The sequence below is a fragment of the Sus scrofa genome, chromosome 9, assembly GCF_054392235.1.
Source record: "Sus scrofa isolate SSC_HxYL_T2T_F1_AM1 chromosome 9, Sscrofa_HxYL_maternal_Yorkshire_Landrace_v2.0, whole genome shotgun sequence".
NCBI lineage: Eukaryota > Metazoa > Chordata > Mammalia > Artiodactyla > Suidae > Sus > Sus scrofa.
Genome location: NC_139391.1, coordinates 34,091,310 through 34,103,930, shown reverse-complemented (window position 1 = coordinate 34,103,930; position 12,621 = coordinate 34,091,310). Strand labels below are relative to the sequence as shown.

At 34.4% G+C, this 12,621-nt stretch overlaps 1 protein-coding gene across 11 annotated transcripts in view; it reads right to left on the bottom strand.

The window, feature by feature from the left end:
* DYNC2H1 (dynein cytoplasmic 2 heavy chain 1) overlaps nt 1-12,621 on the bottom strand; it is a 364,937-nt gene that overhangs the window by 57,221 nt on the left and 295,095 nt on the right. For 8 of the 11 annotated variants that reach the window (XM_084975878.1, XM_084975879.1, XM_084975880.1 and 5 more), the window contains 2 exons: nt 7,697-7,813; nt 1,604-1,851 (listed from right to left, as the gene is read on the bottom strand). In XM_084975878.1, coding sequence (XP_084832004.1) covers nt 1,693-1,851; nt 7,697-7,813 — 276 coding nt within the window. In that variant the 3' untranslated portion in view covers nt 1,604-1,692. Of the gene's footprint in view, nt 1-1,603; nt 1,852-7,696; nt 7,814-12,621 lie in introns of those variants that run through there. The other 3 variants (XR_014815142.1, XM_084975882.1, XM_084975883.1) reach the window with 1 other exon arrangement.

Below are 12,621 nucleotides of genomic sequence, written 5' to 3'. Positions count from 1 at the left end.
AGTTCCCAGGCCAGGGATCAGATCCTAGCTGCAGTCATGACATAAGCTGCAACAGTGGCAATGCTTGATCCTTAAACCCCTATGACAGATCTGAATTCAGTCTGTGTTCCAGCATTCCCAAGATGGATCCCCTTGTGCCACACTGGGAATTCCCGGGCCATGTATTTCAGATGGCAGGACTAATATGAGTCTCTGTTCCTGAATGGTTGCATGAATGACAACTGACCCAACTATTCTACTACATGAGGAAAAATAGCAAACTTCTATGTGTTAATATAATTAAAGGTAATTAGTATTTCTGAATTTAATTCAAATTGCTCAGAAACTTTAAAATTATAAAATATAATATTTCAGTTTTGAGCAATTACAGAATTTTACTGTTTCATAGAACCACATGGTAAAGCCATGTGAAATTATAACTTTTCATCATTTAATTATTCTATTTGTAAAATTCTTATCCTGGTTTCTGTGCTATAATTCCTCATTTCTTTTGCATTACTTTGAGATGCTGTATATTTTAACTACAATATAACACATCCTGGGGATTTCCTATTGTGGCTCAGCAGGTTAAGAACCCGACCAGGAACCATGAGGATGTGGGTTTGATCCCTGGCCTTGCTCAGTGGGTTAAGGATCTGGTGTTGCCATGAGCTGTGGTGTAGGCAGGCAGCTGCAGCTCCAATTCAACCCCTTGCCTGGGAACCTCCACAGGCCATGTGTGTGGCCCTGAAAAGCAAAAAAAAAAAAAAAAAAAAGAGTAGAACTAACACATCCTTCAATGTTTAAAAAAATATATATATACATACATATATATGTATGCATATTATATATATACACATATATATAATCATGGAAGACAGAATCATTATTAATATTTTATATTAATTATGATATGAAAATGGTAGCCAAAATAGTTATCACTGATTCCTTAAATATACTATTTTATTTTATTTTATTTTTGTCTTTTTGCCTTTTCTAGGGCTGCTCCTGAGGCATATGGAGGTTCCCAGGCTAGGGGTCTAATTGGAACTGCAGCTGCTGGCCTACGCCAGAGCCACAGCAACACCAGATCCAAGCCACATCTTCGACCTACACCACAGCTCATGGCAATGCCAGATCCTTAACCATTGAGTCATGCCAGGGATCGAACCCGAAACCTCATGGTTCCTAGTTGGATTCGTTAACCACTGAGACACGATGGGAACTCCCGATTCCTTAAATACACTATTTTAAATCTTTTACGTAGAACAAAATTTTTGAGCCACTGGAAAAGTGATCTGCCTCACAGAAAAATTACACAGGAAATACTCCACCTTAACATTGACTCCATTAAGTTATTACTTCAAAAGGTATGAGATACTGTCATTACCCATTAAAATAAAAATGCAGAGTTCCTTTGTGGCTCAGTGGGTTAAGGATCTGGTGTTGTCACTGCAGCAGCTTGGGTTGCTGCTGTGGAACAGGTTCTATCCCTGGCCCATAATTTTCACATATTGCTGGCTCAGCCAAAAAACAAAACAAAACAAAACAAAAACCTTTAAAAAACCCCAATGAGATAACACCGGACAACTATATGGTAATAATTTTGAACTAACACTTCAAATGTAGAAATGTAGACTGAACACGTATTTTATTCAAAGCTTAAATAATAAATTTTACTTTTGCTAAGACAGTTCTTGTTGTCATTAGGGTCTACTGATTTTTTAGAAATAGAGCCGCTCCACACTGAATCCACTGGTCTTGGCTGCCCCCACATGGAATGTCGATATTGATCACTACACGATCCCTTTCAGCGCTCGTGTAAACCGGCAAAGATATGCACTCGTCAGGGGAATACGGACCATACGCGTCCTGTTTGAAAAGAATTAACTTTGTTTTAAAATACAGCAATAGAAATCCTATAAAATTGGATTGTGATGATCATTGTACAACTATAAATGTAATAAATTCATTGAGTAATAACAAAATAAGATAAAATACAGTGATACACTACGTTGAAATAGATCATTAGATAACCAAAGATACAAACACAAACCCTCCCAAATAATAAGACACTTTATTATGAAATGTTTTAAATAAAAACCTGCATAATATATCCCCATCATTCAGCTTCAATAATTATCAACTCATGACCAATGGTGTTTCATTTATAACCTTCCCCTAGCTCCCGATATTGGAGTATTTTGAATATTTTAGTTTTCTCTCTCTCTCTCTCTCTCTCTCTCTCTCTCTCTCTCTCTCTCTCTCCCTCTCTCTCTGTCTTTGGCTGTGGTGTGCAGCAGCTTGATGTGGGATCGCAGTTCCCAAACCAGGGATTGACCCCAGGCCGCAGCAGTGGAAACACCAAGTCTTAAACACTAGTGTTAAACACTACTAGTCTTAAACACTAGACCACCAGGGAGCCCTGGATTATTCTGACCCAAATCCTCTTCATTATAAAATTTCATCTATAAATATTTAAATATATGTCTATAAATATAAAAATGCAATCACAATACTGTTATCAATAAAAATCTTCATTTCTCAATATCACTTTATTATTTTTTATTTTATTTTATTTTGCTTTTTAGGGCCACACTTATGGCATATGAAAGTTCCCAGGCTAGGGGTCTAATGAGAGCTACAGCTGCTGGCCTATACCACAGCCACAGCAACGTGGGATCCGGGCCGCAACTGTGACCTACACCACAGCTCATGGCAATATCTGCTCCTCAACCTGCTGAGTGAGGCCAGGGATCAAATCCGTGTCCTCATGGATCCTAGTCGGGATTGTTACCTGCTGAGCCACGAAGGGAACTTCCTCGATATCACTTTATAATCATTATCTCATTATCTCAAAATTTGTAAAAGAGTTTTTTGTAAGAACCATTCATATAAAGCCCTTTATTTTGTGGTTTGTTGCTATGTCTCTTATGTCACCTAAATTTACAGGGTTTTTTGTACTTTTTTCCTTGCAATTTGTTTGCTATACTGAAGAGCTTCCCATACTCTGACTTCTGTTGGCCACATTCCCATGGCAGGATGTTCTTCTGTTCTCTTTACTCCTGTAAAGTGGATCTGGAGGCAAGTTCAGATTCAGATTCAATTTTTGGTTAAAAACACTGCAAAGGTACTAGGGTATACTTCCATCAAGAGGCATATAGTTCAATGGTCTCTCTTTTTAGATACTGGAAGCCACAGATGATCATTACTTACACTCAAGATTACAAAATGATAATCTAATTCTATCATTCCCTTTTCTTTTCCAGGCAGATATATATTTATAAAGAGAAACTTCCATTTATCAATCATTTGATTACCATGAGGTTACAGTTCATATAGGAGAGAATGGATAAATGCTCCCTAATTTCCCTTTATTTGTGGGCTTTTAAAATAATGAATTTGCTCCCTAGTATGCTGTATAGGTGATTGATGACCACCCCCACCTCTTTCTAAGGTATCATTATGAACTGGTGGATTTAAACACACTCAATGTGCTTCAATGCAATACAATTACTATCTCATCAGTGTTCAAAGTGTCAATCTTTGTGCAGTGGGAACTCTGTAAGTTGGCTCCTGAAAGTTTTGGCTTTTTTTTTTTTTTATATGTCCCTAGTTGCCTTCAATAGCTTTCTTACTTTCTAGCATGTAAAGATGTTATAAGTTCGTCTTATACGTTTGCTGTCCTAGAAATAAGTCAGTCATTTCCCGGAGGATCCTCGGTACCAGAAATCAAAATAAACAAACCACCACCGTGGGATAGGTTAACCTAACAAGGATTAAAGGAGAGAATTAATCTTGAGTCTCAGAAAAAATATGGAATTTGGATTAAAAATAACTTTCAACCACTATTAGTCACTGCCTAATCTCTACCCTCTTCTCTAATTCTTCTTAAATAGCAAAGCTTTAGGATTCAGAAATTCCTATAATTTTCATACCTCATTAGCTATTCCTAAAGTTAAAAACCTAGTGCAGCCTTTCTTTTCATATTGCCTTTAAGTTCTTCAAAGAGCAAACATTACATATTTGTTGGACTGAAATGATATGAATTATGGATGCCTATTTATAATCCCAGGAAAGGTCTTAAATTATCTTCTTCTGCCACCTGACATTTGCTTTGCTTCCCATAACTTCTATGGTAAAAAATGAAAATAAAACATCACATCAATATGTTTTATAATGCTATTCCTTTCTATTCAGATGATTTTCTCTATATCTCTTCGTTTTAATGGAAAGCAATTTTCCTTTTAAATTAGGAATTTAAGAGTAATGCAAAGTTGATTCTTTTGCATTTTTATTATCAGTTTACTAGTTTTTGTATATATTTCAAATCCTTCCAAACCTGTTTTCGGTTATAGGCTTTTTGCTGGTTTCAAGGTGACCACACGAATCTTTCAAGCAAAACCTATAGTGCTCTAAAAGCAAAGTACCACAGTTGCTTCTTAAAATTTTGCTTGTCATTGCTCTGAATCTCTTAAATGGTACAAGTTATAACCTCCTATAACAGAAGTTAAGTGGATTTGCTCTTAGGTCACTAGTAAATAATCGAAATAGTGGAACTGACAAGTAAGTCCCTGGCATTCTCACTATTAGCACAATACTTTGTGCAGACAGAAGTTCTATAAAAATTATTTAATTGAATTAAATTCTTGACACTCTTCCCTCTTTTATATGTTTCTCTTAACAGACAAAGCATAAGACCTTGCTGGACTTAAATATTTGAATGAAATTAAAATTTTATTAATAACTATGCTAAGTGCTCAATTAAAGCAAAAAAGAGGATATATTAGGGAGATTTCAAATCATATCATATTACACGTAAACAAATTGGTTTGACAGAATTAAAAATCTATACATTGTGACTACTTATACTCATGCCCTTGTCCCAGGGAAAGTGACTTAAAAGTATACACATAGTACACAAAGAAGGCAATATGCAAATATGTGAAAGAAGACATTTTACAAAGGCAAATGGTGATATTCTGTTTCACTTAGCCAACAAATCAAAGAAAACTAACAACAACAAAAAAAACACCAGAAAACAAAGAAACGCAAAATTACCCAGGTTAATTGTATTAACTATTTGGCCAATATCGACTCAAATTTCATTTTAATAAGACATGTGAAGGCAAACCAACATATATTTCTCATCAGAAATATATTTTTTGCATAAAGTCCAACTAACTTAATTAATATGTGTTCAGAATGTTTATGAACCAAGTCAGTGAACAGGGTTTTTTTTAAGAAAAGAAGACGTTCGTAAATCAGAGGTTTAGCATACATAAAAGTGGCACTACTAGTAATGCAATCCTGGAAAAAACAACTAGCTCAAAACAGGAAATAAAACAACTTGCCAACAATGAATATTTCGAAAGACTGTCAAGAATGTCTAGATACTCTTTTAAAACATATTTTGATAGAGAAATACTTTCCTCAAATTTTTTAAATTATATGATGTTAGCAACATAGCTTTCAAAATAAGTCCTGGGGTGGGGTGGGGGGGGTACTGTCACATAGGAAAAATATTTAGCAAATAATTATTATTTTTAAACCAGAGTGCATACAGGGCAGAGCTTTCAGCATATACATGTGAAAGTATTTTCATATAAAGAAGAGACTGTTCTTGTGAGTGGCTTGAGAAATCATTTTGCAATTGTAATTTCCCAGGGAATGAAACTGTTTCTGAAGTTGAACTGTCAATTCTGGTGCCTGTTGGAAGGTGTAGGCCTGTGGAGTTCAGGTTCAGGATTTCTATGTTACAGTGGGGCTTATAAACTCTAAGTAATATTTTTTACTGAAAAGATAGACCAAAGGCAAACCGACTTCCTGTGGAATATCAGAACAGAGCATTATCTAAGACTGATCTACCTCAAAATGCAGCGCTTCCCAAACTATATGGAACATTAGATCCGGATGGGGGTGGTGTTTAGGTGCATGAAAAGGGTAAATGAGTGTGAGGTAAATTTGGGGAGTTCTCAGAGTTTTTAATGTTCTCAAATATCTATGCTCTAGGTCATTCTCTTCTGCATTTATGCCCACTTAGTTATTCTCCAATGCTCTATTTTTACTGCTGGAGTTTCTCCTTAGTGAACCAGTTTATACATGTCCTACATTTTTTCCCCTCATCATTGAGGTCATTATATGGCTTTTAATTTTGTTTGCCAGAGAAATTAACACTTCACATAATTTGGATTCATTTGAATTCATCTCTGTTATCATATACAACTTTATATGTATGGCTAAAATCCTTAGTAAATTTCAACCTTAACTTTTGCAATATAACTTTCAGTCTGGTTCATATACCTAATGTGTATCCTCCATAATTTACCAATTTTTGATATAAATTTCTTACATGAATTAATAGCTGGGGTGAAATAAAGATTATTTCAACTTCTGATCCCTTCTCTAAGGAAAATGGAAAATGGAGCTAATATGGGAGGGGCAGAAGATGGAGAGTTTCACATAAATGTATGTTCCTTTAGGTCAGAGATTGCTCTTGTGTCTCTTTGAACAATAACGGCTAATTACTGGTATAGCTTTATTAGTTTTTATTTTAAAACAATTGCTCTGATGCTTTTGATTTTTTATTTTACAAAAAAGATTTATAATAATTGGAAAACACAACTCATTATTTCCCAACTAGAAAACTCATTTTTTCTTGTAGTAAGCAGTATATGAAATAGTTTTTATTGGTGATAGACATAGAATCAAAACTTTAAAGTTTATTGGCATATATTCATACTTACATTTTAAAATTTTACTGTTAAGTAAAAGTTATGTGCTTCATCTACAACTATGTCCTATTTTATTTTTATTTATTTATTTATTTTTGTCTTTTTGCCTTTTCTAGGGCTGCTCCCGCGGCATATGGAGGTTTCCAGGCTAGGGGTCTAACCGGAGCTGTAGCCGCTGGCCTACGCTAGAGCCACAGCAACAAGGGATTGGAGCCGCGTCTGCAACCTACACCACAGCTCACAGCAACACTGGATCCTTAACCCACTGAGCAAGGCCAGGGATCGAACCCGCAACCTCATGGTTCCTAGTCAGATTTGTTAACCACTGAGCCACGACGGGAATTCCCAAACTATGTCCTATTTTAAAGGCAAATATTCCCCCAGGTTCCACTGTTGAAAGTTCTTTCAAAAACTGAAGGCTTTAAAAGGGAAAACATTAACTGAATAAGTCTTTGTCAAGAGAGTTTCTTCACCTGTCAATCAGCAGCATCATGACATGGGACAATATAAAAGCCAGATGTGTGTTAACATATTGATGCTGTTGATTTCTGCAGGCCTGTCTATGGGGAAGTCATTTAACTGATGTGAGCACACATTTCCTCAACTGAAAATAGGAAATAATAATATCCACCTTGCAGAACTAGGAAGAATATATAAAGTATACAAAGCATTTAGCATATTGTTGAAAATAAGAGGAACATAATACGTGGTAGCTCATATTAAGGCTTTTTTTCTTATTAGGCTACAAATTATTTAGAAATTGAAAAGTATAATTTTTTTTCCATAATAAAATGAAGGTTTTAAAATGTCCTATACATTTTAAAAACTATAAAGGATGAAATATTTTGACTTTAAATTTGTTCAAATGCAGGTGAGATCAGGAAGTAAACCAAAAATATATAGACCAAGAATATGTTACTGAAAAGATAACTTTAAAAATGAATTGACTAAATTACAGCTTAGTCTTGTTAAAAAAGTATTACCTGTGGAATCCAGCCCATAAAACAAGGGAGAACTGATGATACACTAGGAGAATCATGCTGATTTTCAGAAAGCCGATTTCCATCAAAACTGCATCCTTCCAGTAATAAGCCACTGATCTGCCATGGAAACATATAAACCATTAAACTATGCATTAGAGCATGAAACAGCAGAATTTACTATATTTTATCTTCAGAAGAAAGGTAACAACTTCTATTTTGACTATGTATTTCAAACACTGTGAAAATAAAAATCATGGTATTTTATTTAAGAATAATGAAGGTGAAGGCCTGGGCCAATGTTCACTATAAGCTTCCTTTGGGCTGAATTCTCAGTTTAAGCAAATATTTTAGAAAAACAATACTTTAAAATGTCATCATTCATATAACTGCATATGCCTTGGCATTAGATTAATAGAAATATAGTGACAAAAGCCAAAAAGTTATTATTCTTTTCCAGGAGAGGGAAAGAAGAGCATATCAGAGAACAGGAACACATGCTCCCTACTTGTAATTCTAACATCCTTTTCTAAAGAATAGAAAAAATCAGAAAGTTTAATGAAAAAAAAAAAAATCCTTGACATGCCATGCAAAGCTGAAAGAAGAATAAAAAAGGAGAGTTAAGCAATATAATTATTTTGGTAATATTAGTTTCATATTTCTTCTTTAAAAGTGTTCATTCTTTTAGTTTCTGTATTGTTAATCTACCCTGAGTTTATCTAAAGGCAACAAATGCAGAGTTGGCATTTTGCATTCGTACTTATATCAATATTCTCATGATTGGAAGCTGACAGAAAATATAAACAATCTTATAGATGTCACATAGTATCCTTTAGGTTGTAACATACTAAATGAAAGTACTATAGAATTTTAGGGTCAAGGAACACTTTAAGTTGGAAGAATTGAAATCATTTTTAGACTTTTAGTGAGAGAGTGGTTTAGGAGCAAAGAGGTACTAGCAGAGTACACCTTGACAAATAGTTTTGATAGCTAAATTTGCAGTACGGTTGCTGTACCATGAAAAGATAAGCAACTTCTCTGCCAGTGAAAGAGTTGGAATAAAAATAGAATTACTGAATCCCTAAGTTCAATATTCTCTCTTCTATACCACTGATATGATGTTATACAGGCCACTTCAAGAGTTACTGAAGTACGGCCTTGAAGAAATGTAAATTAAAATTTAAAGAGTACTTTGCTAATTTCAGTGCTAGAAACCCTCTAGGCAAGATCATTTTTCTAAGGTCTTTTCTAGAAGTTTCATTGAGTTTTGAGCTCAATTAGTGTCTGTAAGAATTTGTAAAAGTAGTCTCCACTGCCAGTGTCACAATTTAACTATGTAACATACGTATACAGAGATATCAACTCATCATTTCCCCCTTCTAACCAGGGGGTGGGAGGGGTGAGAACTCTTATTCTCTGGAAGCTTATTTCAGTAATTGGCACTACTGACCATGTAGTTGCTTAAGCAGATGCCTCGAAGACATTCTTGGTTCCTTTTCCTGAACTTCTCACATGCCATCAATGACCAAGTCCTGTTACTACCAATAAACATTTTCTAAATCTGTCCTTTCTCTCTACACCCTCTATCATTTCCCTACTTTGAAATCTTAAGTAAAGAAAATGAAAACATGAGGATGTCAAAAAGCAATATGCTCTTGTCTATACAATAAAATGACAATATATAAAGGATCAGAGTGGTCTCAACAAATGGCACTCTTGTTTCCACTGAGATTCTGTATCATTGAAAGGAGTGAAAGCAGAGAGGCCCCAAATGTTACCTTTATTACTGAAAAGACAGTTTGGAGGCTCTAACAGGTGTCCATGCAACGGACTTGCAAATACAAAGCTCTAGAATTAGGAAGGCTTGACTTCTAGTTGTAATAGTACAAACCTTAAGGAGACAGATGCACCAGATGCAAAGACTACCTTGAAGGGGCGGAGCAGAATATATATATATGCAGAATATATATATATATATATATGCAGAATATATATATATATATATGCAGAATATATATATATACACGAAAGAAAAGCATAGGAAGGCACAGTATTCAGGCCTGGGCGCCTGACTCAAACTCATAGAAGCATAAAGTGATACCTTTCCTGGAAAGGGAGGGGTCAAGTAGAAGGTAGAGACTAGAGTATGAATATTAGTATGTAAGTATCGCTTCACACAGGAAAAAAACAAAACAAAAACATGAGCAGGAAATTAAAAAAAACTAACATTATAGTTAAAATAATTGGAAAATTGCCTGATATATAGTAAGTGTTCAATAAGTTTTAGCTATTACTGTTCATTTAATCTAATCCATCTTCTAAGTTCTAGACACTTAAGAATTATTTTATATAAAGTATATCCATTTAATTGAGGCAAAATAAAGTTTTGATTAAAAATAACCTGGATAATTTTACTCAAAAACTTCTGTTAAGAATTATTTTATATAAAGTATATCCATTTAATTGAGGCAAAATAAAGTTTTGATTAAAAATAACCTGGATAATTTTACTCAAAAACTTCTGGACAGAGTACATAATTTTGCAAAATATTTTCCCAAATTTGTCCTAGATAGAGTCTTTTCTATCACTTCATTCCTACATCAAAGAGCTAGGTGACATGACAGAGCATGTTTTCTAATTTGATCAGTGCTGTACTTCCACTCTGTTTTTCACTCCCTTTAAATGATAAACCATGTTAAAATACTATGCATGTCTGTGTGTGTGTATATATATATGTAAGTAAAATACTTATGGGGTATTTTCTTCCTTTTTACTAAAAGTTTGATAGAAGTCTATTGTAGTCATTAGTACCTTATTTTGCATGACACATATCCTTTGGATACAAAGAAATTATTGAGATTAGAGCTCATTTGTTTACATTATCTTAAAAGGATCACACTGTCAAAGGCTGCCTCTTGACATCTCTACAAAAGTATTGTGTGAGTTGTATGCAAATAATTAAGTGAAAGGCATCCAAATGTACATATCTTGTAATATCGTTTCCTCTCGCTATTCTTACTTCGCTTATAAATTCATAGCTTTCAACTTTACAGAATCAAAACAGAATAAAATCATTAAACCAAAAAAAAAAAATCTGTACTCTAGTGTTATTCACATTTGAATCTTTGACTAAAACATCTGAGAGGGAGTTCACGTAGTGGCTCAGTGGTTAACAAACCTGACTAGGAACCATGAGGTTGTGGGTTCGATCCCTGGCCTCTCTCAGTGGGTTAAGGATTCGCATTGCTTTGAGCTGTGGTGTAGGCTGCAGACGCGGCTCGGGTCCCGCGTTGCTGTGGCTGTGCTGTAGGCCAGCAGCTGTAGCTCCGATTGGACCTCTGGCCTGGGAACCTTCATATGCCACGGGTGCAGCCCTAAAAAGACAAAAGACAAAAAAACAAAAACAGAACAACATCTGAGAGGGGGCAGTTGCAAAAGTATGAAACTTAAAAAGCCCACAAATATATGGCTTTGGTTATAGTCTCAAAACCGAACTTACTAAAGGATAGTGTGGATCAGGCTGAACACAATTATGTAAGTATATTCCAAATAACTATCACGACCCCAACCTATTTAGACAAAGCTATTCCTAAACATAAGGTCTTATTCAACTTTTGGCTTCTCACCTCAAAAGGGTTTAACAACAGTAACAGTAGTGACTTTGTTCACTTAAAAACAGGATTAAAATCATTAATTTATCTCATATACAGTGCTGAATTTCTTCTGATTTTAACTTGACTTTAACTTAAGAGTGAATTTCATTTTAAACCCTGAATTTTATTTTGATAATTTATTTTATGACTTCATTTGCTAGAATCTTCCTTTTAAAAATTAAAAAAAAATGTCTTAAACACAGAGAAAATCATAAAAACATTTAAAAATTGACATGTTTTTCCCAACCAGTTTTACTAGACTTTAATATATATTCATATTTGTTCCATATTTCTAAGCAAATAAACAATAACAGACATAGGTAAGGTCCTCTGTACACACCTTGCCTTTCCTGTTTCTTTCCTTCACTCATCTGACCTAGTCATTATCCTGACTTAGTCTTGCATGATTTTTAAATATATCCGTAAACCATGAATGTATTGTTTTTCATGTTTCCAGGCTGTATTTAAAGTGCAAAATTTATGCATTATTTTGCAACCCATTCTTTCCTTCATCATTGGTCTAGATGCATCTATTTTGTCCTTTTAAGATTTAAAAAAATTTTCCAAACCCCTAATTTATCCCTCCCCCTCTTCCCTTCCTCTTTAGTAACCATAAGTTTGTTTTCTATGTCTGTGAGCCCCTTCTGATAATCTCTAGGTCCACCTATATTGCTGCAAATGACAATATTTCATTCTTTTAATGGCTGAGTGATATTCCATTGTGTGTATATGTATGTGTGTGTGTATATATATATATATATATATATATATAGAGAGAGAGAGAGAGAGAGAAGGAATTTCTGGAGCTTATAGTAGTTCTATTTTTAGTTTCTAAAGGGACCTCCATACTGTTCTCAATAGTGGATGCACCAGTTTACATTCCCACCAACAGTGTAGGAGGTCCTTTTTCTCATCTTCTCCAGTATTTATTATTTATGGAATTTTTAATAAATTCTGACTGGTGTGAGATGACACTTCATTGTATTTTTGATTTGCACTTCTCTAATAATTAGTGGTGTTAAGCATCTTTTCACATGCCTGTTGACTGATGTCTTTTTGGAGAAATGTCTGTTTAGGTCTTCTGTCCATTTTTTGATTGGGTTTTGTTCTTTCATTTTTAACAGCTGCATAACATTTTGTTATTATTAATGTAAAAAATTATTCTACTGATAAACATTTAAGTCATTTCTAATTTTTTACTACTATATCACTGCAATAAGTATTGTGGTACATGTCTTCTTATACACATCTATATGAATTTCTCTAGGTATAGAC